We start from the raw sequence: 25,207 nt of genomic DNA, 5'->3' as shown, positions 1-25,207 counted from the left end.
AAATGAACTCACATTGGGGTTCCATTGAAATAACTGTCTGAAGTCAATGAACGACTATTCACTATTGAACCACGATACATAATACGTCATCTGCACCCGGGTTTGCATTCCGTGAAATTCGTTTCGTTGCTTCTTTACTTCAGCCAATTACTAATGCCACTAACTGTAACTGTAAATTGGCAAGAGGGAATAGCTGGTACAGGTTACAGGAAACAAGCCATACATGGCACAGTCCTCGTTAGTTATCGAATTTAAGATATATAGTTTTGTTTATAGTAGTATAGCTAGAACATAAACATATCAGAAATATGATTATGATGATTGTTTAACATTAAAATGATTGACATTTGTATCTGATCGTCAAAAGAGTATTGAGATATATTGCTCTGGAACAGCATTAATTAAAACAAAATCAGCCATTTTGAATACATGTATAATGAATATATAAAATTTGAACATAATCAGTCAAAGCATGTCAGAGATATGACACTAGAGCTGCATTCATTAATACAAAATGGCCACCAGTCGGCCATTTTAAAAATAAAATGACGTGCATCAGGAACCCACAATGTCTAATGTATCTACCAAGTTTGAACAAAATCCATCCATAAATGCCAGAAATGCTTGATATTTGATGATTTTTTAGCACAAAAATGGCCACCATTCGGCCATTTTTAATATGATCGTCAAACCAATATATCTGTAGATCTATGAGATGATCTATAATGAATATTTAAAATTTGAACATAACCAGTCAAAGCAAGTCAGAGATATGGCACTAGAACCACATTCATTAAAACAAAATGGCCGTCAGTCGGCCATTTTTAATCTTATCCTAAAAACAAAAGGATGTGCATCATGGTCCTATAATGTCTAACGTATATACCAATTTTGAACAAAATCCATCTGTAAACAGCCGAAAAATGCTTGATTTTGATGATTTTTAGCACAAAAATGGCCGCCATTCGGCCATCTTGAATCAGATCGTGAAACAAGTTGATGTGAATATGTATAATATCATGTGTGATGTATGTGTGAAGTTTTATTGTGATGGGTCCAGGCATTTCTAAGATACAGGTTTGGACGCAAGCACACACACACACACACACACACGGACGCCAAAACATAAAATAAAATAATAATAAAAAAGGCATTTACAGTAAAATATAGGTTTTTACACTTTACAGATAAAGCAAATTCCTGATTACATTTTTATAATATATTTTATAATTTGTGTTTAAGAATCTAAATTGGAAATTAGATGAATAAAATAGCTGATTACATTTTACACCTTTCCCATATCTACGAATTTACGTTTTTTATTTATTTAAATTATTACAAAAATAAAAACAATAGATTACAGCTTACGAAAATACCCCTCTTGTTAATGTATTTCGTTGGTGGTTAATTTTTTGTTTTAGACTAAAAATACTGCCTATGTTGGGATTCCTCATATGTGCCAAGCATTTCGGGGTTTAGAATTGGTTGCCAGGGGAAAACATGAACCGCATATACAATTAACTATGTTGATGTTCTGCATACATGTAAATGTGATCTGGATGGTTGCTATTGGTACATTTTAGTTGACATGGACACTTCCATTAGAAAATAATAATTGTGCTCTCTGGTTTTTTCTGTTTTAGTTGATAAGGATAAACCCATAATAAAGTTGTCAAAAAGGAGATGTACCATCCAGTATATATTGGACAATATCCCTAATGTTTTTTTCTTGATTTTATTCAAACAAATGAATTGTCACATTAGAGCATATCATATTTCTTGAATACACAAATATTTACACTCTTAATTACTTAAATCTGAAAACGTCAGCCATTAATTGAATTAAAGAGGTTAAGATTAAATTAAAATTATATGTTATACTTTTATTCTTTTTGGTGCAAAAAAATAGAATACAGGAAAAAAAAATTGTGTCACCTGACCTAAATATGAAAAATATACATCTTTTTTTTTGCATTAGTTACTATGGTGAAAACATTTTGTCTTGAATTTTGCATTCTGCAAATATTGCTAACAATTTTCGAATTCCACTGAATGATCAATTTCAGGTCTGCATACTGATTGATCGAATAAGTTATTGGTGTCTTTTAATAGGCAGAAACTTGTCAATATTGATCAACAATATTTTCATCTATTTTAACCATGCACAGATCAATTTCATTCAAAGGTGGTACATATATCATGATTGCATTTTTGAGTGCAAAATAATTGTGTTACACATATACAAGTTTTTGTAAAATTAGATGAACTTCCTGTTCTTATCTAAATGCATTCTATTGGGAAGAGATACAAGATGTAATCAACAATATAACTGTGTTTCAAGGGATGCAAGGCCCAAGGATGATATCAGTATAATTAAAGTTAGATATGCAAATTCATTTTGTTCACATGCCACGCAAAGAACAAGTCTTCTGGGGCAAATTGTTCATTAAAATTATACAGTCACTTGTGTGAGTGGGAATTATGCAGCCACCAAAAAACATGTATTTGTGACTAAACTATTTCCTTATGTTGACAACTACCAATTTTCTTACAATCGCTAAAATCTTTTTGACCCTTTATCCTTGTAAAATACACAATTCAGGAAAAGCATTTACTGAAAGACATTCCTGCATACTTAACTAAGAAACAAAATGACAAAGAATTCCTGTGCATTATGAATGCATTACACACACTATACTAAAGCTGGGCACTACACATAGTATCCCAGCAATATAATTAAATACTAATGGACACCTTGTCAATAACTTCTGTCAACATGATCACAATTTTAGAAATGTACTATTTTTCTGTCACAAAATAAACAAATCTGTGAGAACCAGCCAAGGTACATTTGTAGTAGGTATAAAACCCATACAGCTGACAGTTTTTAACAAGAAGACGAAAATGTAAATTTGACAATGATAGACGGCGATGACATTCAATCAGTAACAATAACTCTGCTTGACTTTGTCGACAGTGGAACTAAGTATGTCAGCATACAAAACAAAAACATACGCAAGGAAAACTTTGCAACATGAATCACTTTATTAAAAAAAATGCTTCAATACCATAATTGACAATTCTTAATTGAATTTGATGAAGATTAACGCTTTACAAATTTTGTTTCTGGCGATAAAACTAGTCATTGTGCAGTGCGACTTTTGATTAGCGAGCCATGCTTGCATGAAATCAAATATGAATGCAAGTCACTGGCATGTTTCTAATTTAATTGTAACATACTTGGCATGGCTTCAATATCAACACACAAGATACATACTGATCAGTGACAGACAGGTGATGGCAAAAGACATTGTCACTGGAGACTACAAGCAATACATGATATGGTAGACGAGCCGGAAATGTTGTGTTAAAGCCACCACTGGGCAGTCACTGGGGAGCAGTACTTTGAGTACTTGTCCACTACTACAGTCCATTACAGCCTATGTAGATTTCATACAAACTTAGCTTAAAAAGCCAACAAAAAAGTCAAAGCATAAATGTAAACCAAATCAATCAATGACAATTTTTTTGGTAGACATTAAATATTAAACATTGCGTTGCAAACAGATGAAGGATAAGTAGAATGGCTAAGGACTATTTCCATTGGTGATCATCAATTTGTCATTTGATCATGAAACTAAAACCATGGTGTACTGCTTAATGCGGGAAAATTGATAACTTTCATACAGTATTTAATGTACATTGTAGTATGAATATTTTACTGATCTGCCATGGGACCAGATATCCACTGATATGTATCATAACATAATTATTAACACTCCAATGTAGTGAACCACAGCTACAGATCAATCCAACATTCAGTAGCTATAAATGTCTTGATTGATTGATTTAATAGGATGAGATGGAGTACATAGATTCATTTACTCTGCAGGATCCAACCAATGAAAGGCTAAGGGTGGGCAGCGTGGGTATTACGTGGGTTTGGTTGGTGGAAATATCCCAACCAACTCTGGATTCATTTCAATACAATTCTCTTTACCTGAAAACAATTATCAATGCTACCACAAAAAATTACAACCTCATTTGCATATCTCTAAAAACTACAAACAAATGTCTCATGGAAAAACTCAATCAAATTACAAATATTTTTTTTTTTACAAATTATTTTACAATCTGTTTACTGAAATATTAACACAATACTATTATATCACCAATAAAGTATTGAATAAAATTTGGTTGTATGTAGTCTTTAGATTTAACCTTTAACCTTATCAGATAAGTTTTTCATTGATATTAATCTTTTATACTGAGAACTGCTAATAATTAAATCTCCAGTCATAATTGTTATGACGAATGCTCATTCCACCACTCACATATTATAACACATTCAATCAAATCGATTTTAGTGGTGCGTAAAATTTAACGTTTAAAATGTATACATATAAAATCATCAGAAAAATAAATAAACCCAAGCAAATGCACAGTCCAACTGACGCCGCGGATGACAATGATATACTGGTTAGTATCCAAGTCTGGTCACCAAGTCTGAAAAATTAAATTCAAAAAAGTGCAATTGATTCATTAATGTTTGGAAATTGGGCAAAGATGCAGAACAAAGTAATTCAGACTGTAAATCAAAAACTAATTTATTATGTTAGGCATCCAAGATTACATTAGCTAGGAAAGGGTTAATAATAAGTGGACTCTGCCATTCTGTAATATGGGTAGGACAGCATGCTAATTCAAGGAATCAGAAAATATGTTTCAAATCATTTAAAAACATTTCTATTACCATAGATTTTATATATATTCTATGGTAACTTGGATAAACTGGTATTTACTATCTGAATATTAAAAATTGAAGAACCATATTTTTCTCTCTAAAACTTTTTCTATAATTTCTTTGTTAATTGTGGACCAACTGGATATAACTGCCTGCATGTCTTGATTATAATTTTAGAAAAAAAATATGAATGGTGATAAAAGTTGAGTTTGGTACACAAAGGGTTAAAAGATTATAGCTAGGCGATGTAGACAAGTATCAAACAGACACCAAATATTTAATATATGTATCCTAAAATAGTAAATCTGAGTGTGAAACAGGAAAGAGTCAAAGACAAGCAGGTGGAAATGTTAATTATATGGGACAGGATATGATACAAAAACCCAAGCATATTATTGTTTTTCTTAATTAATTTACTTTCACAGGAAGTTGCTGTTAATTTGGTTTTGTTTTGTTTGTGTGTTTCTGAAATCATGAACATTAGAAAAACACAGGTGCATGTTTATGATTATATAAAATTATTCTTATTCATAAATTTCATCGTTTTGATAATAACAAACATGGCAATAAAATGTCATCATATTAATCACTGTATACAGAAAAGTATCTACCTTAAAAGCTGATACTATGAGAAGCGACATGGATTAGGTTTTGTAATGGCATAGCACATGAGACATGTAATTTCTTTCGATAGCATGATTAAGATAAACGATGTCTCTTTAAAGAGAGTTTCTGTGTGAAGGATTTGTTCGGAGACGCTGTATTTCAGAGTAAGTAATGAAGCGAACAGGTTTGACAAAGTACATTCTTTGTCTCATAAATAATTTGCTGTTAGATGTGGACAGGAATTTGTTTTGCCGATATATATATGTATTATAAATAGCTATATAAATAGTTTTTAATTACTGATTTTGTTATCTGACTCAAACAACCTCAATTTATGAGATACGTAGTCATTGAAAATGACACAGTCCCTGTTGGTATTTTTGAAAAGTAACCTCTTATGTGCACATTAACAAAATGGTCAACAATTGGCCATTTTGAATTTGATTTGCATTAGTGAAATTCAACTCCGTAATGGCAGAAATAATTGATTTTGATGGAAGAAATCCAAACGCTGACAATCATTTTGACCTTAAATTTGATTTGATTTGAATTTCCTTTGTTAAGGCTTTAGAATAGTGTTTAAGTTTAAATGCAGGGGAATTCACAATGATTTTATTTTATTCCAAATTACTGTGGAGCACAGTAATTTCAATCCCGTCAGATCCACATTTCCCTCCCACATTCAGACTATTCAACATGTCACATCAAGATCCCCAATAAAATGTTATGAATGTTCTCAAAATAAACATTATAAATTTCTATTTTCTGTTAAATAAAAGTGAACAAATCATGGAAATTTGCTCAACTCTGAATTATTAACCAAACAACAATTTAATACAACGTTACTGGTACTGGAAATAGATTCAACTTTGACCTCGCTATATGCTGGTATCTCCAATGTTGTTTCATTTCTAAATTTATAGGAAAATAAGGTGAACGTAGATGCCATATTGTTTGTCTATACCAATTACAAGTTAAATGTTGTCCATCTGACATGTAAACATATTTTTCAGGATTTCATGTATATATATTAACGGAGATTCTATTAAAAGAGATACCTCTGAATATGAATATGAATATTTTTTCAATATTTTGAGAATTTTTCCCCATTACAACTTAAATGTTGTCTTGTGATATTCAAACATATTTTTTAGCCACCTAGGTGCCTTGTATCTTGCCATAGAAATTCTATTATTAGATGGACTTACTACTGGGCAGTATTGAGGATTGCAAAACTGGCACAAGTCATGATGGTAGACAAAATGTATTATAACAAGGGTAAATAAGAAGCTAAGGGCACGTTATTGTGGTGATATGCATTGAAGATCTCACTAATCGCAAACAAACACGCATTAATAGAAATATTAATGCATTAGTGTGTGAATATGAGAAATAAATAGGTTTTATTTTTTAGCGTCCTTGCCTTCTTTTATTTATTTTTTCTTAATCTTCTGAATACCATAATTTGGGTGCAACATTTTTCTAATTAAAATTTTTCTAGTACTTTTAATTTAATTTTGGCCTATTACTAGTATAAGTATGCAATATATTATTTGAAAAAAAAAGTAATGATTATTCAAAAAAAGAATACTACTGCAGTAAGTATACCCCCCCCCCCCAAGAATATGCCAATTTGTCACTTTCCACAAAAAAATGTTACCATTTTTTTTTAAATGTTTTGATCAAAACCTACAAGGCAACAGGAACTTAAGTCAATTAGTTGAAATTTAAAAAAAATGTTACACGAAATGTTACACCAACATTTTGGTGAAGACAATTCTGTCATTCAAACTATGAAATTGACTTGCACATGATGAATAACTTGAACATTCTTATTACCTTTATAACTTGCCATTTCATCTTCATCTTTAGTCTCTGTCTTTTTAGCTTTTGTTCCGGCCTATGGTGAAACCAACAAAACAGGACATGTCAGTGGTCATCAATACTACATAAGACAACAGCAAAGTAAACATGATAACAGTATTGCTGTATCACCAATATTAAGAGAGGTTTATGGAATTGCAGTATGTTTTTGGCCATCAATTTCTGGCAGTGTTCAATAATCAAGTACACACTCACTGGCAAAAAATACTGAATTATTAATACATTTACAGTACTATATTCAATAGCATACATGACTGCATGGGATTGACCTGATACATGAAATACTGTAAAACTATTAAATTTTAATCACTACACTATGCTTGTGATTTGACCATTCGATTGAATCCACACTGATTGAATTAAAAAAATTCAGTGAATATAATCTTTCTCAGTAAAATTATCAGCGATACTAAATTTTGTGATTTACTTTGACTCATAAGAATTTTTGTGAGATCAAAATTAAGATACTCAGAAAAAAAATGACTGTGATATAACCAGGTGATACACTGACTTGAATAGCCATCATAATTATACAACCACATCTGATATCTTTTATTTGGGTAATTTACATTGATACAACTAAGTGAAATTGACTAAACTAAATTTATGTGAACATACTTAATTACACTGTAACTCATTTTTTTATTGGCAAATTTGTAAATATGCTCAAAATACAAAAATTAAATAGCAGTGAAAATGAATGCTTTTACAGTAAGTGAATCTATTGGTATTGCTGTAATTGCAAACACATGGTATCAATTGATAAATCAATAAATTCTGCACACGGAGCAGAATAGACATGAGAATGTTATCTCTAAAACAGAGTGTTAATGTATGTGACTATAATGATAATTTACTCCAAATGATTCCACATTCACTGTATGTATTTGAATACAGTAATTAAACCACTTTAATTTTGCTAGACAAACGCCGTGAATATTGTAGCAGTGAATATTTCACTTAGGTCCTTAAAACAAGCAGTCACAGTGACTTTCACTGGTGTCTTTAAAACAGGGAGTCACATCGACTTTCACTGGTGTCCTTAAAACAGGGAGTCACATCGACTTTCACTGGTGTCTTTAAAAAAGAGAAACACAGTGACTTTCACTGGTGTCTTTAAAACAGTGAGTCACATCGACTTTCACTGGTGTCCTTAAAACAGGGAGTCACATCGGCTTTCACTAGTGTCTTTAAAAAAGAGAGACACAGTGACTTTCACTGGTGTCCTTAAGACAGGGAGTCACATCGACTTTCACTGGTGTCTTTAAAACGGAGAGAGACAGTGACTTTCACTGGTGTTTTTGAAACAGGGAGTCACATCGACTTTCACTGGTGTCTTTAAAAAAGAGAGACACAGTGACTTTCACTGGTGTCTTTAAGACAGTGAGTCACATCGACTTTCACTGGTGTCCTTAAAACAGGGAGTCACATCGGCTTTCACTAGTGTCTTTAAAAAAGAGAGACACAGTGACTTTCACTGGTGTCCTTAAGACAGGGAGTCACATCGACTTTCACTGGTGTCTTTAAAACGGAGAGAGACAGTGACTTTCACTGGTGTTTTTGAAACAGGGAGTCACATCGACTTTCACTGGTGTCTTTAAAAAAGAGAAACACGGTGACTTTCACTGGTGTCTTTAAGACAGGGAGTCACATCGACTTTCACTGGTGTCCTTAAAACAGGGAGTCACATCGGCTTTCACTAGTGTCTTTAAAAAAGAGAGACACAGTGACTTTCACTGGTGTCCTTAAAACAGGGAGTCACATCGGCTTTCACTAGTGTCTTTAAAAAAGAGAGACACAGTGACTTTCACTGGTGTCTTTAAAACAGGGAGTCACATCGGCTTTCACTAGTGTCTTTAAAAAAGAGAGACACAGTGACTTTCACTGGTGTCCTTAAAACAGGGAGTCACATCGGCTTTCACTAGTGTCTTTAAAAAAGAGAGACACAGTGACTTTCACTGGTGTCCTTAAAACAGGGAGTCACATCGGCTTTCACTAGTGTCTTTAAAAAAGAGAGACACATCGACTTTCACTGGTGTCTTTAAAACGGAGAGAGACAGTGACTGTCACTGGTGTTCCTAAAACATGGAGACACAGCAAATATTTCGCTGGGGTTCTTGAAACAGGGAGTCACAGCAAATATTTCGCTGGGGTTCTTGAAACGGAGTCACAGCGAATATTTTACTGGGGTCCTCAAAACAGGGAGTCACAGTGACTTTCACTGGTGTCCTTAAAACAGGAAGTCATCTCATTTGTCTTCTCAATGCATGCACTTAAATTTAACTGTATTACATTTAACTGTTTCTCATCCCTTAAACACAACACAAGGCATTCAAAACCTTTATAGTCTTACGCGACACAGTAATGTCACAATCCTGAACAATATTAAAGATGTGCCTCCGAAAAGAAAGTGAATGCTGTGAAAATACAGTTATAGTTTGTGTGAAGGTGACTGCACACTGAAAATATAATCAAAGACACGTTTATTAGATATCAAGATCTAAAATAAATTTACATTGTGGTACTTCCCAGGTGAACTGTGACAATCCCATGATGCACTGTGGTACTCCCATGGTGCATTTCAATCAACAATAGAAGATTATCTGACTGATCATATTAAAATTGATAAATATCCCTTGTTTTGTGTTTCTGAACAGAAAGTTGTGTACTTAATAATTAAGATGCACCATGGGAGCACCACTATGTGTAATTAGTACGCAGGGCTTTTCCATTATTAATTTAAGGTTTAATCCAAAAAAACACCAAAAATAATAGAATTTATCCATCCATGAAACATTGTGCAGATGACGTGTTTGAAAGTGTTATGTGTTCGATTGCAAATACAATCCTGTTACTTAACTCATTGTGATACGATCACCATATATTGACTTCGTGCATGCACATAGCGATATTCTTGTAATAACCTCCTAGTACAGACTTTCACATTTATACACAAAGTGTAAATATTCAATTAATGATTGTCAGATGATAGTTTATACTTTGAATCTAGCATGAATGGAACTCTGACTTTGATGTACAATTAATGTGCGCATCAATCAGGCTTGTTCAACCAATGGCGTCACTGAATGCAAAGGACGTTTAATGTGCGCATCAATCAGGCTTGTTCAACCAATGGCGTCACTGAATGCAAAGGACGTTTAATGTGCGCATCAATCAGGCTTGTTCAACCAATGGCGTCACTGAATGCAAAGGACGTTTAATGTGCGCATCAATGAGGCTTGTTCAACCAATGGCGTCACTGAATGCAAAGGACGTTTAATGTGCGCATCAATCAGGCTTGTTCAACCAATGGCGTCACTGAATGCAAAGGACGTTTAATGTGCACATCAATCAGGCTTGTTCAACCAATGGCGTCACTGAATGCAAAGAACGTTTAATGTGCGCATCAATCAGGCTTGTTCAACCAATGGCGTCACTGAATGCAAAGGACGTTTAATGTGCGCATCAATCAGGCTTGTTCAACCAATGGCGTCACTGAATGCAAAGGACGCTTATGCATATCATTTTTGTTTTTGTTTTCAGAATTCAATCAAGCAAGAGTATAAAGAACTTGATGCAATCTATGAACATGCTGTGCTACTTTTAGCAACCAGTGTTAGTGATCTCTCACAACGCCTCTCATGATTTGTGCCACAATAAGGAAAAAAACACACTTACACAAAACATCTAAGACAAACATTTTAGACAAAGGTATTCCCACAGGGCAAATACAGCGCAACGACTACGGACAACACTGTAATTAAAATGTGTGAATCCATTGCACACCCTGTATCAATAATGAAATGCCCAAACAATATATATCTTGTATTGTAGTCATGGCAACATACGAATCATTGAAAATCGCTTGCAAAGTGCAAGTATTTTCTGAATACAAACATCCATGATGAAGAGAAGTTTTTAAAATTGATATTTCAACAACAAATATTTGAGTCAATTTTGAAAGGAATCAATTGTTTTTTTGTTGAAATCCCCGGTTGTCCTATTTCTAACAGTGAAGTTCCAGGTATTGATGTAAATGACACTTTCATTCCATGTGCCTGATAGTGAAAAGCACTCTCCTACTCATGGAATCTTCAAGGAGTACTGCAAATTGTCAGAACGTGACAATACTTCACAAGGCATGCATTCTCTGACCTCAGCACTGGTGACTGAACATTAACTGTCAGATTCAAGTCAACAACATCCTGTGAATGGGTACGGCCCGATGTGTAAGGAGTACGAAATCAATTGATATTATGATCAAAGATACAAACCGACTGGCAGCATTTAAATAAAACAAAAACACTTCGAGACAATAAAAGATCCGTCTGTACAACGATGTGAAGTGCCTTCTGGATAACAATAACAATTTTGTAGTTTTTGTTGAAGTAAGAACATTTTAGCACAAATTTCATTCTCTGAGCCATAAATATGTCATTAAAATGAGTCTCTTCAAACCTAGATTAACAATATTGAACTTGACAATGCTAATTGTTGGATACTGGAGTTGATTTTGTCGAGAGTAGAACTGAATCAAAATGTGTAGAAGTAGTTCAGTACTTGTTGACATGATATAACATCAATATGCTTTGGTGTTGTGTGTTGGGTATTAAAAGTAGAATGTCTTTCTCACAACATATTGATAAAGTTACATATGATGGTAGTTTATTTGGTCATTGCCATGGCAACTACAATTGCTTTCTTGTTACAAATCTCATGAAAGTCAACCCATGAACCCTAATACCAAGTACCAAATCAATTGAGCTGGAAGTTATTAGGAAGAAGTCGAAAAAAGCATTGTTTACCAGTAATTTAAAAAAATATATTCACCAAAAATAAATTGAAGATATCATCACGATGGTAGTTTTCAAGAAGAAGTCAAAAATATCATTTTTTACCAAAAATGACAAAAATATTCACTAAAAATTGAGAATTGAAGATAACGTCGCGAAATGAACAAATATGACAACCCAAGTTGCCTACATACCAAGTGTCAAAGCAATTGTGCTGGTAGTTTTCTTGATTGATGATGGACAATCATCTGTATGAACAGCTCCCACTTGTCATCTTTGATGACAGCAGAACTAAAAATGGAAATCCTGTTTTTTTGAATGTTTTTTGTAAAATTGTGATGGTGTGTGGGCACCTATTTTAGAACCTTTCACTCATTTCTTCCTGATGCCAAATACACATAGTAACACCTATTTTGACTTGATTTAGGTTCAAATCCAAAATATAGTGATTAACATTACGGGGTAAATGTTGCAGCCATGCCACACTGTAAACAAAATAATAATTATATATTTTCTTTGTGAAATGTTAAATTTTGTTTGTTGGATATTAAATTTATTTTAGCTGGAATAAATTTTCGTCGAAAAGACTTTTTCGGTGTTTTGTGTGGAATTTATTTTCACTGACTTCTGAAAAGTTGAATGTAAAACATAGGAAAAAAGGTATATTCACTGGATTTTTTTTTCACCGAATCATGCCTTCAGCGAAAATAGCGAAATTTAGCGATTTTACAGAATCTACAATCCTAATAATTGACAGGTTCAGGGCTGATGTAATAAGTAATCCTGTCTAACAGTATACACTGTACATATACAATGATGATGTCAAAAATTGCCCAAATATGGACAATGAGATAATGTTCATATGAAAGTAGCACCCCTCACACAAAGAGGCAGTCGCATCTCACAACACATTTTCAAATTTCATTTAAACAAATAATATAATATTACATTGTATATATCAGGTAGATGACGAATTGGCACATTAAATATAACCATAATCGCTGAATTTTAAAATAAAAATAAGGGATCTCTGACAAGCTACTTCATGACAGTTGCACAAATTGCAATGTGAGATGGAAAAATTAATCTGTGTTAAAGGACATACATTATTCACCATCATACAAAGAAATATACAAAACCACTATTATCAATTATTCAATGTAAATCAATGAGCAACAACTAGCTTTAGACTCATTTTTATGAGTTTTTTCGCCTGGTTCTTCCATTCAAAGAAAGAGAAAATGAATTATCAATATTCATGATTTAAATTATTTCATTTCAGTGTGAATAGAAAATACTGTCTTACTAAATTCACTTTTAAAATTATTTTGACTTATGACCACAATGGGTATTAATAAAGTTTTATTTAGAAAACTAATCAATAGTTTTAAAAAACTTAATCAATAATTAATGTATATATTTCCCACACAAACCACTATCAGACTGATTCAATTACTGAGGACAGAATTCACATCATCCAAATTGTATGCGTCTTTGTAGCGTGTGTTGGATGAGGAAGGGGGTGTTGGTAAAATTAGTGAACTTCTGAATGGCCAAGTCAACTTAAGTCACCTTCCAGAAAATATATCTAAATTTGTCTACATTTGTTCTGAATTTATGATCAGGAGCTGCAGCCAATAAAGTTATGTCTATTTGGTACAAAATTAAGAATGAAGAGAAAATATCAAAATGTACAAAAAAGATGTACAAAATGTCTACCAACACCGTGGTAACAGTGGATTCCTGTAGCACCCTTGTTCATAAGATTACTTACCATATAATTCACAAAATTAACAATACAACAAAATATGCGTGTGTTTTCCTATTATCCAAAATATGTATAAAATGCAATAACTAACAGATGACTTAATACAAAAATAATTGATTATGAAGATTTCTTTGGTTGCTATGGAGTCGAACATTTTTAATTTTAAGTGCCAACTCATTGTATGTGTTGTTTTCATACACATTGCATGGTACTAATTGGACTGTCAATAAAATGATCTTTAATCAAATCTGTCTGTGTATGAAGAACAGGTACACAAGTCCACATCCATACATTGATATATTATAACTACCGGTAAAGTACAAATCATAATACTATTATCTTTTTCTGATTTGTAACCAAATTTCGCTCACCATTTACCTACAAGCCTACAATTGAAAGCTAAAATCTATGACAACGAAACACACTAGTGCTAAACATAACCTATGAAAGGGTCTAATGAAAAATTCATAACATAGTTTTACTGTTTATTTAAATTGAGATGTCAGACACGGCTATAAATGTGTCGCTTTGATGATTTTTAAAATAGACCTCTTAACCTCTCTTGAGTATTTGAATTCAAATGATTTTTTTTCTGTCATCAGGTAACTTTTGTCACAGCCCAGACAACTACATGTACTTTGATATTTAAGGTTCAACGTATTGTAGGGTTCAGCTGATCATAAGAGGTAAATAAATAAATATAGAGTTCAGCTGAGGGTGGGAGCAGATACAGTAGAGTGCAGCTGAGGGTGGGAGCAGATACAGTAGAGTGCAGCTGAGGGTGGCAGCTGATACAGTAGAGTGCAGCTGAGGGTGGGGGCAGATACAGTAGAGTGCAGCTGAGGGTGAGAGCAGAATGATACAGTAGAGTGCAGCTGAGGGTGGGAGCAGATACAGTAGAGTGCAGCTGAGGGTGGGAGAAGATACAGTAGAGTGCAGTTGAGGGTGGGAGCAGATACAGTAGAGTGCAGCTGAGGGTGGGAGCAGAATGATACAGTAGAGTGCAGCTGAGAGTGAGAGCAGAATGATACAGTAGAGAGCAGCTGAGGGTGGGAGCAGATACAGTAGAGTGCAGCTAAGGGTGGAAGCAGATACAGTAGAGTGCAGCTGAGGGTGGGAGCAGATACAGTAGAGTGCAGCTGAGGGTGGGAGCAGATACAGTAGAGTGCAGCTGAGGGTGGGTGCAGATACAGTAGAGTGCAGCTGAGGGTGGGAGCAGAATGATACAGTAGAGTGCACCTGAGGGTGGGAGCAGATACAGTAGAGTGCACCTGAGGGTGGGAGCAGATACAGTAGAGTGCACCTGAGGGTGGGAGCAGAATGATACAGTAGAGTGCACCTGAGGGTGGGAGCAGATACAGTAGAGTGCAGCTGAGGGTGGGAGCAGATACAGTAGAGTGCAGCTGAGGGTGGGAGCAGAATGATACAGTAGAGTGCACCTGAGGGTGGGAGCAGATACAGTAGAGTGCACCTGAGGGTGGGAGCAGATACAGTAGAGTGCAGTTGAGGGTGGGAGCAGATACAGTAGAGTGCAGCTGAGGGTGGGAGCAGATACAGCAGTGCAGCTGAAGGTGGGAGCAGAATGATACAGTAGAGTGCAGCTGAGGGTGGGAGCAGAATGATACAGTAGAGTGCACCTGAGGGTGGGAGCAGATACAGTAGAGTGCAGCAAAGGGTGGGAGCAGATACAGTAGAGTGCAGTTGAGGGTGGGAGCAGATACAGTAGAGTGCAGCTGAGGGTGGAAGAAGATATAGTAGAGTGCAGCTGAGGGTGGGAGAAGATACAGTAGAGTGCAGCTGAGGGTGGGAGCAGATACAGTAGAGTGCAGTAAAGGGTGGGAGCAGATACAGTAGAGTGCAGCTGAGGGTGGGAGCAGATACAGTAGAGTGCAGTTGAGGGTGGGAGCAGATACAGTAGAGTGCAGCTGAGGGTGGAAGAAGATATAGTAGAGTGCAGTTGAGGGTGGGAGCAGATACAGTAGAGTGCAGTTGAGGGTGGGAGCAGATACAGTAGAGTGCAGCTGAGGGTGGAAGAAGATATAGTAGAGTGCAGCTGAGGGTGGGAGCAGATACAGTAGAGTGCAGCTGAGGGTGGGAGCAGATACAGTAGAGTGCAGCTGAGGGTGGGAGCAGATACAGTAGAGTGCAGCTGAGGGTGGGAGCAGAATGATACAGTAGAGTGCACCTGAGGGTGGGAGCAGATACAGTAGAGTGCACCTGAGGGTGGGAGCAGATACAGTAGAGTGCACCTGAGGGTGGGAGCAGAATGATACAGTAGAGTGCACCTGAGGGTGGGAGCAGATACAGTAGAGTGCAGCTGAGGGTGGGAGCAGATACAGTAGAGTGCAGCTGAGGGTGGGAGCAGAATGATACAGTAGAGTGCACCTGAGGGTGGGAGCAGATACAGTAGAGTGCACCTGAGGGTGGGAGCAGATACAGTAGAGTGCAGTTGAGGGTGGGAGCAGATACAGTAGAGTGCAGCTGAGGGTGGGAGCAGATACAGCAGTGCAGCTGAAGGTGGGAGCAGAATGATACAGTAGAGTGCAGCTGAGGGTGGGAGCAGAATGATACAGTAGAGTGCACCTGAGGGTGGGAGCAGATACAGTAGAGTGCAGCAAAGGGTGGGAGCAGATACAGTAGAGTGCAGTTGAGGGTGGGAGCAGATACAGTAGAGTGCAGCTGAGGGTGGAAGAAGATATAGTAGAGTGCAGCTGAGGGTGGGAGAAGATACAGTAGAGTGCAGCTGAGGGTGGGAGCAGATACAGTAGAGTGCAGTAAAGGGTGGGAGCAGATACAGTAGAGTGCAGCTGAGGGTGGGAGCAGATACAGTAGAGTGCAGTTGAGGGTGGGAGCAGATACAGTAGAGTGCAGCTGAGGGTGGAAGAAGATATAGTAGAGTGCAGCTGAGGGTGGGAGCAGATACAGTAGAGTGCAGTTGAGGGTGGGAGCAGATACAGTAGAGTGCAGTTGAGGGTGGGAGCAGATACAGTAGAGTGCAGCTGAGGGTGGAAGAAGATATAGTAGAGTGCAGCTGAGGGTGGGAGCAGATACAGTAGAGTGCAGCTGAAGGTGGGAGCAGATACAGTAGAGTGCAGTTGAGGGTGGGAGCAGATACAGTAGAGTGCAGCTGAGGGTGGGAGAAGATACAGTAGGGTACAGCTGAGGGTGGGAGCAGATACAGTAGAGTGCAGCTGAGGGTGGGAGCAGATACAGTAGAGTGCAGCTGAGGGTGGGAGCAGATACAGTAGAGTGCAGCTGAGGGTGGGAGCAGATACAGTAGAGTGCAGCTGAGGATGGGAGCAGAATGATACAGTAGAGTGCAGCTGAGGGTGGGAGAAGATACAGTAGGGTACAGCTGAGGGTGGGAGCAGATACAGTAGAGTGCAGCTGAGGGTGGGAGCAGATACAGTAGAGTGCAGCTGACGGTGGGAGCAGATACAGTAGAGTGCAGCTGAGGGTGGGAGCAGATACAGTAGAGTGCAGCTGAGGGTGGGAGCAGAATGATACAGTAGAGTGCAGCTGAGAGTGGGAGCAGACACAGTAGTGTGCAGCTGAGGGTGGGAGCAGAATGATACAGTAGAGTGCAGCTGAGGGTGGGAGCAGACACAGTAGTGTGCAGCTGAGGGTGGGAGCAGAATGATACAGTAGAGTGCAGCTGAGGGTGGGAGCAGAATGATACAGTAGAGTGCAGCTGAGAGTGGGAGCAGACACAGTAGTGTGCAGTTGAGGGTGGGAGCAGATACAGTAGAGTGCAGCTGAGGGTGGGAGCAGACACAGTAGTGTGCAGCTGAGGGTGGGAGCAGAATGATACAGTAGAGTGCAGCTGAGGGTGGGAGCAGAATGATACAGTAGAGTGCAGCTGAGAGTGGAATCAGACACAATTTTTATTTTTCAAAATGCTGATTATAGTAGAAAGACAATTATTGCAAGAAATATAATGTCTGGTCTTGATCAACATTCATATTTTCAAAAATGACAAGTTTGAAGTAAATTGTATACAGACGTATTTTAACCCTTTCAAGACCAGTGTAGGCAAAAGAAAATTTAGTTATTTCCTTCAACATGTATATGTATATACAAATGTTGCACTTAAAATTGGTTGGAAAATGAAGGCATACAAACAAGTGGAAAAACAACTGATAGAAACGTTCTTTTCTACCTAAAGATAAAATAAAATATTACTGTTACTGTTAGATGATGGTAATAGAATTATTCTCAAGGAGCGTTTCAGTAACAATGGTTTTGAATTAAGGAGAAGATTGAGCATAAGATCTTTTCTATAAATACAGCATGATGGATGACGGATAACTGTGGCAAGCAGCTGCCAGGTGACATTGCTCCACGACTTATGATCCATGCTATGGAAGTAAACTGATCCCACGATTTACATTAGAGAAAATCAATAATAGAAACCATACCAGACATTATTATCACAAATCAATCGATTTGATATTAATCTGTAACTTTGAACCCAAAATAAAACAAAATATGTATACTAAAACTACTTTATGAACTAATTGCTGTCAACAGACTAGGTCAAATCAATACTTTCTGCTATACCACACATAAACACATGCAACAAATAAATAGTGCTGTCAATGATCACTTTCATCAAGTCAGCATTTATTAATATTTACTTAATTTCCAATTAATTTTAATTTTATTTGTGTAAACGTTTCATTGTTCCTTTTAACCAGGATTAGAGATGTATTTTCTGAATGAATGCAATAAAAAATTAGCTATTTTAATTGATGTGTCGCCAATCTTATGTATTTATATAGTTAACCATTTTGAGGCTAATCCAATATATGTAATATTAGTTTACAGATGTTTTTTGTGCAGGACTAGTGGATAAATAAATGCCAACTTGTGGAACAACCACTCTTTGTTACCAACAAAAAATATTTGTGGCTTAAATTATCCCATGGTGCTCATCAAAAAGCAGTTTTATAGCTTTCATAGTGATTTATGTTATAAAAAGGAACAAATCTTCATTTTGGACTTAAATCATAACCCAAAATAATATTGTAATATATATGAAATCTGTGAATTCATTGGAAAAACTGTCATGATTTAATACACACAAGAACAGAATGAAGAATGGAGACTAGGATCAATAAATCTGTGAGATTGCCATCTAAAAAGGTACCTGTCAGGTTAATGTGAAAGCAATTGTGCAAATAGTTGTAAAGAAAAATTAGAAAAGATAGAGACAAAAGACAATTATAACAAACAATGTTTGGCAAACAATGGTGGTAAGTATGGTGGTATGAATTCTTAGCATTGTGCTTATCATTCACAGTAGTGACATTTAGTGTTACTAAGCAACTGTTATTCAAACTAAATGTGGCGATATGAACACTAAATAACATCAGTATACGTATGCAAAAGTATGCAGAGAGAATCAAATTATGCAACTGTTTTACCGCTGCGCAGCGAGAATTTCAGACTGGATAACAACAACTTGCATGGTGCAATGACTATAGCTCATAATAATGATGACTGAAAGTTCATTTTGTAAACAATAGAAGGGTTACGAGTGAAAACAAGTTTTTGTCAATTTAAGAGTGATGAATGTAGTCATGTTAGTATACAAGTGGAAAATATGGTCATGTCAGTATTGAGCGATAAATGCAGTCGTATCGCCATACAAGTGGTGTATGCATAGTAATGTCATTGTACTCGTGATAAATGCAGGTATGTTTTAGTTCAGACATAGTTAGGCAAGATTGAATCAACAATGGCGACTATTCATAGTACTTCAAAGCATCCAGATGGCTGGCTATTTTAATTGAACCGAGTTTCAATTAATTTTTTTCCGGTACATTAAACAAGCACAAATAAAGACAATATGGAAGTCTAAAATAATGAAATGTATGTCATACATTGCTTGGATACAGTCAAAAAAGGGGATTCACAAAAATAGTTTGGCACAAAACATATTTTAGAAAAAAAAAATACCATATGATATATGTTGTGTCATAAATGCAGACTATTCAAAGCAGTACAATTGTTGTTTCCTGGGCAGTAAGATATAGGTTGTTTTATCCATGTTCACCACCCTCAAAAATTCATAAAACAGCCCCGTTTATAGTCTGCTTTTTTCTTTAGAAGATTCGTACAAAAATAGCCAAATTTTTTGAGTAAAACTGACTCAAATTTTGTCTGTTGGCTCCAAAATTAAGGTTCATTTCCAGAAATAATGAAGAATATAAGAACAAAGTGCAGATAAATTTGTGTGAGAAAGTCTGGTGGTGAAAGGGTTAAATCAAGCAGATTCAACAATTTAAAATCAGTAACACTGATTTTGACAATATACACACATAAACAAGCAGTATTCACATGATGCATGGATTCAAATAGAAGATAAAGATGATGAAGATAAAGATGATATTAACATTTTAAGTAACTCTTCCAGTCTTTGACCTTACTATGCAATGTAATCCCTGGAGCACACAGACACATGCAAAGTGCACACAGAGTACAGAGACCTTTAAGGCATGTATGCACCTTACACAAAGCCTGTAGAATATCTGTTTATATATGTGAAACAGAAACTGAATGCTTTCATTAAAAGTAATCTGAATACTATTTAACAGGGATAAAAAGATATTAACTGTTATCACAATTTATGCAAAAGACCGCAGGCATGTTGCCATGGTTACTACAAGACAGACATTCTGTGTACAGACCGTTAAACAGTACACTATGAATGGTTCCTGTGATGTAGTTAAACAACTGGCGAATATTTCAAATTTCAGAGCGAGTGTGAGTTGAGTGTGAGTTGAGTGTGAGTTGAGTGTGAGTTGAGTGTGAGTTGAGTGTGAGTTGAGTGTGAGTTGAGTGTGAGTTGATTGTGAGTGAGTGTGAGTGAGTGTGAGCTGGGTGTGAGCTGGGTGTGAGCTGGGTGTGAGTTGAGTGTAAGCTGAGTGTGAGTTGAGTGTGAGTTGAGTTGAGTGTGAGTTGAGTTGAGTGTGAGTGAGTGAGTGAGTGAGTGTGAGTTGAGTGTGAGTTGAGTGTGAGCTGAGTGAGTTGAGTGTGAGCTGAGTGTGAGCTGGGTGTGAGTTGAGTGTAAGCTGAGTGTGAGTTGAGTGTGAGTTGAGTTGAGTGTGAGTTGAGTTGAGTGTGAGTGAGTGAGTGAGTGAGTGAGTGAGTGTAAGTTGAGTGTGAGTTGAGTGTGAGCTGAGTGTGAGTTGAGTGTGAGTTGAGTGTGAGTTGAGTGTGAGTTGAGTGTGAGTGAGTGTGAGCTGGGTGTGAGCTGGGTGTGAGCTGGGTGTGAGCTGGGTGTGAGCTGGGTGTGAGCTGGGTGTGAGCTGGGTGTGAGCTGGGTGTGGGCTGGGTATGAGCTGGGTGTGAGCTGGGTGTGAGCTGGGTGTGAGCTGGGTGTGAGCTGGGTGTGAGTTGAGTGTAAGCTGAGTGTAAGCTGAGTGTGAGTTGAGTGTGAGTTGAGTTGAGTGTGAGTTGAGTTGAGTGTGAGTTGAGTGTGAGTTGAGTGTGAGCTGAGTGTGAGCTGAGTGTGAGCTGAGTGTGAGCTGAGTGTGAGCTGAGTGTGAGCTGAGTGTGAGCTGAGTGTGAGTTGAGTGTGAGCTGAGTGAGTTGAGTGTGAGTTGAGTGTGAGTTGAGTGTGAGTTGAGTGTGAGTTGAGTGTGAGTTGAGTGTGAGCTGAGTGTGAGCTGAGTGTGAGCTGAGTGTGAGTTGAGTGTGAGTTGAGTGTGAGTTGAGTGTGAGTTGAGTGAGTGAGTGAGTATGAGTCAGTTGAGTGGGAGCGGAGTAAGTGAGTGAGAGTTGAGTTGAGTGAGTGGATGAGAGCTAAGTGGGTGTGAGTTGAGTTGAGTGAGTGTGAAGGTGTTGAGTAGAGTTGAATGAGTGTGAATTGAGTGAGTGAGTAAGTGAGTGGGTGAGTGAGTAATTTGTATATGAATGAATGAGAGTTGAGTGAGTCTGAGCTGAGTGTGACAGTGTATGTGTAAAATTTGAAAGTGATTGTCAGAGATATGGCTCTGAAACAGCATTCATTAAAACTATATGGACACAGTTGGATTTTGAAACCAATCTGCAAATCAAAGTGATTTGCATCAATGTCCTATAATGTATGTTGTATGAAAACTTGATGCCAAAGATATAGACAATCATCTGACAAGACCTAATAAACTGCAATAATGAATGATGACATCAGAGCAGCTGATAGAACTGACCATGAAATGTAATAAGTTAAAAGGTGCCCTTAGAGAAGAAGGCTTTTTCTTTGAATGCCGCGCACTGAAATAGGCATGTACAAATTACATGAGACTGCTGTTTACAAGAATTCAGCTAAAAATTCTTGTGAAAAAAAAATCACCACAACCTGCACTATAAACATTCAACAATTTGTTAGTCATTCAATTTGTATTGTTGTCAAAACTTAATTTTGAGTAACTTGGTCAGAAATCTAATCTGAGCTTGTGAGTTACACTTAGAACCTATTGTAATTTATTTATTATCTTCTCTACAATAAATCCCATCATGCATTGCTGTTTCCAATATTACTTTGCGTGCATGATAAACACGACAGACAGGGATCTATTGGCTATACAGTAAATCATTAAACTCAAGTCTTGTGTTCATCGCTGACTAATCTTAATATCAAATACTTCACATTTAATTTTAATTTTGTGATAAAACCTATCCTGGATCGGGGAATGGAGAATCCCCTGTGCGATTCAGTGACATAATGACACTCCCAATCACTAACAAATCTACAGAACTGCTCGGCGATAGTCGCCTACAGGCATGAAACTTATCAGATATCTTGAATATTCCACGTGTTCAGAATTCTGATTTTTTTGAAAACGTATAATAACATAATAAGTGGGGAGAGAGAAAAGAAAAAATACACAACAGTTAATATTTACCTTTATGATAGGTTTTTTAATTTCCATCAAATCACATAGATTATTACGTATTGGACGGATATCTCTAACAGGCTCATCCCTGGAGATTAAAAAGAAAAAAACATCTTGTGACAAAAGTAATTAACATCAGAATGAGTAATTTTCTGCAATATGGTATTCCATACGGATTCTGGAATCACGGAATAAAAAACATTAGTTACATGTATTAGTTATAATTATTGGTATATAAAACAACAGCATATGGTTGGACAATTATACAGCGGAAATTAATCCTATAAGATAAACTTTAATTTTCATTATAATACTGTAACCCTTTGATCTCCATAATGTTTTCTACATTTTGATGTATTTTTGTAATATTTAATTTGGGACAAATTGGATATAATTTCCAATTGCCTAAGGTCTTTTAATGTTAAAAAGTATTAAAACATGTCATATCTTGACATTACAGAGTTCCCATTGTTTAATTGTAACTAAAACTGAAATTTTGAATCAGAACAAATGCATATTAGTAAATGTAACATGGTGTACAATGTTTAAGTAAAATTGCACTGCAATCAGTCAGAGACATGGGTGTAGAACAGCATTCATTACCACAAAATTTCTGTCTGTAAATAAATATGATCTTATTTTGTCCAATGTATGTACATAGCCATAGCATCTGTCTAAAATCTTTAATGAAATGTAGGATATCAGTCCTTTTAGTCTAGAACCACAGACTTATAGTCAATATTTTGTTGACTATTTATGATTATTTTGTAATTTATGGGTAATTTTCTATAAAAATTGGACAGGTTTGTAGAAATATTGCCTGTCAAATAAAATTCTGTACGTGTCTAAAATGTTAATTGTGTGTCTAAAATGACAGGTGGACTGGTGGCTGGCTAAAAGCCTGGTAGCAATTGAGTCTGAACAATTGCTGTTCATGCAAGATCAAGATCTTGGTCCAAAATTATGGAAATGCTAGCTTTGTATGCATTATTAACATTATAATGGTCTCTAATCTGAACACCAAACAAATATATGTGCACATGTGTGACATGATGTATATTATGCATATATACTGTAATATTTGAACCTGATCAATTAAAGCATGTCAGAGATATAGTTTTGAAACCGCATTCATTAAACCAAATATTGAATCTGATGTTTAAAACCAAATGACATGCATCAAAGTCCCATTATATTAAATGTATGTACCAAGTTTGATTCAACCATACATGACTAAGATCTGGTTCTGGAATGGCAGAAATGCTTGATTTTGTTGTTTAAACGAATATATGTGCATCTATTTTGAATGTGATTGGTCAAGGCATATAAGAGATGTATTTAGTTTGTTTATTTGTCTGTCAAAATGATGAATGAATATGATATCCATTAATTGATTGATAAGACACTTATTAAATTGCAAAACAAAGTGCCTTAGTTTCAATCAAATGGGTCCCTATAGGAACAGGTTTTGTAAAAAAGTAAAAGTAAAGTAAACAAGTCATTGTCAATGACACGTCCCCGTTCCGTTCATATTTGAGTGACATATACATTCAAAGCAGATCATGACCGAAATGCACCTGCATATGTACAACACATTGTGCTAAATCTGAACAAAATCCATCCATGCATGACTGAGATCCGGTTCTGGAATTGTGAAAATACGTGATTTTGATGCATTTTCGGCCTTAAAATGGCCATCATTCCGCTATTGTTAAGCAGATCATGAAACAAATGCACATATCTATTTGTGACATGATGTACCATGTGTGTGTGAAGTTTGAACTTGATCAATCCAGACATGTCTTGGATACGGATCCAGAACTGAATTCTTTAACAAAATGGCCGCCAGTCGGCCATTTCGAACTTGATCCGAAAAAAAAAAAGACGTGCATCAAGGTCCTATTATGTTTAATGTATGTACCAAATTTGAACAAAATCCGTCCATGCATAACTGAGATACGGGTCCGGAATGGTGAAAATGTGTGATTTCAATGCATTTTCGGCCTTAAAGCGGCCCCCATTTGGCTATCGTTAATGAGATCATGAAACAAATGCACATACATATTTGTGACATGATGTACCTTGTGTGTGTGAAGTTTGAACTTGATCAATCCAGACATGTCTCGGATACGGATCCAGAACTGAATTCTTTAAAACAAAATGGCCGCCAGTCGGCTATTTCGAACTTGATCCGAAAAAAAAATGACGTGCATCAAGGTCCTATTATGTTTAATGTATGTACCAAATTTGAATGAAATCCGTCCATGTATAACTGAGATCCGGGTCCGGAATGGTGAAAATGTGCGATTTCAATGCATTTTCGGCCTTAAAGCGGCCGCCATTTGGCTATTGATAATGAGATCATGAAACAAATGCACATACATATTTGTGACATGATGTACCTTGTGTGTGTGAAGTTTGAACTCGATCAATCCAAGCATGTCTCAGATACGGATCCAGAACTGAATTCTTTAAAACAAAATGGCCGCCAGTCGGCCATTTCGAACCCGATCCAAAAAAAAAATGACGT

General features: G+C 36.3%; 1 protein-coding gene across 2 annotated transcripts in view; it reads right to left on the bottom strand.

Moving 5' to 3' along the window:
• Window positions 1–3,023: 3,023 nt before the first annotated feature.
• LOC102809354 (tubulin-specific chaperone D-like) overlaps window positions 3,024–25,207 on the bottom strand; it is a 69,012-nt gene continuing 46,828 nt past the window's right edge. For both annotated transcript variants that reach the window (XM_085502043.1, XM_085502044.1), the window contains 3 exons: window positions 22,687–22,765; window positions 7,190–7,250; window positions 3,024–4,506 (listed from right to left, as the gene is read on the bottom strand). In XM_085502043.1, coding sequence (XP_085358169.1) covers window positions 4,481–4,506; window positions 7,190–7,250; window positions 22,687–22,765 — 166 coding nt within the window. In that variant the 3' untranslated portion in view covers window positions 3,024–4,480. The remainder of the gene's footprint in view (window positions 4,507–7,189; window positions 7,251–22,686; window positions 22,766–25,207) is intronic.

This window comes from Saccoglossus kowalevskii, chromosome 8 (genome assembly GCF_978046115.1).
Source record: "Saccoglossus kowalevskii chromosome 8, keSacKowa6.1, whole genome shotgun sequence".
Taxonomy (NCBI): Eukaryota; Metazoa; Hemichordata; class Enteropneusta; family Harrimaniidae; genus Saccoglossus; species Saccoglossus kowalevskii.
This window is presented reverse-complemented; position numbering and strand designations above follow the sequence as displayed.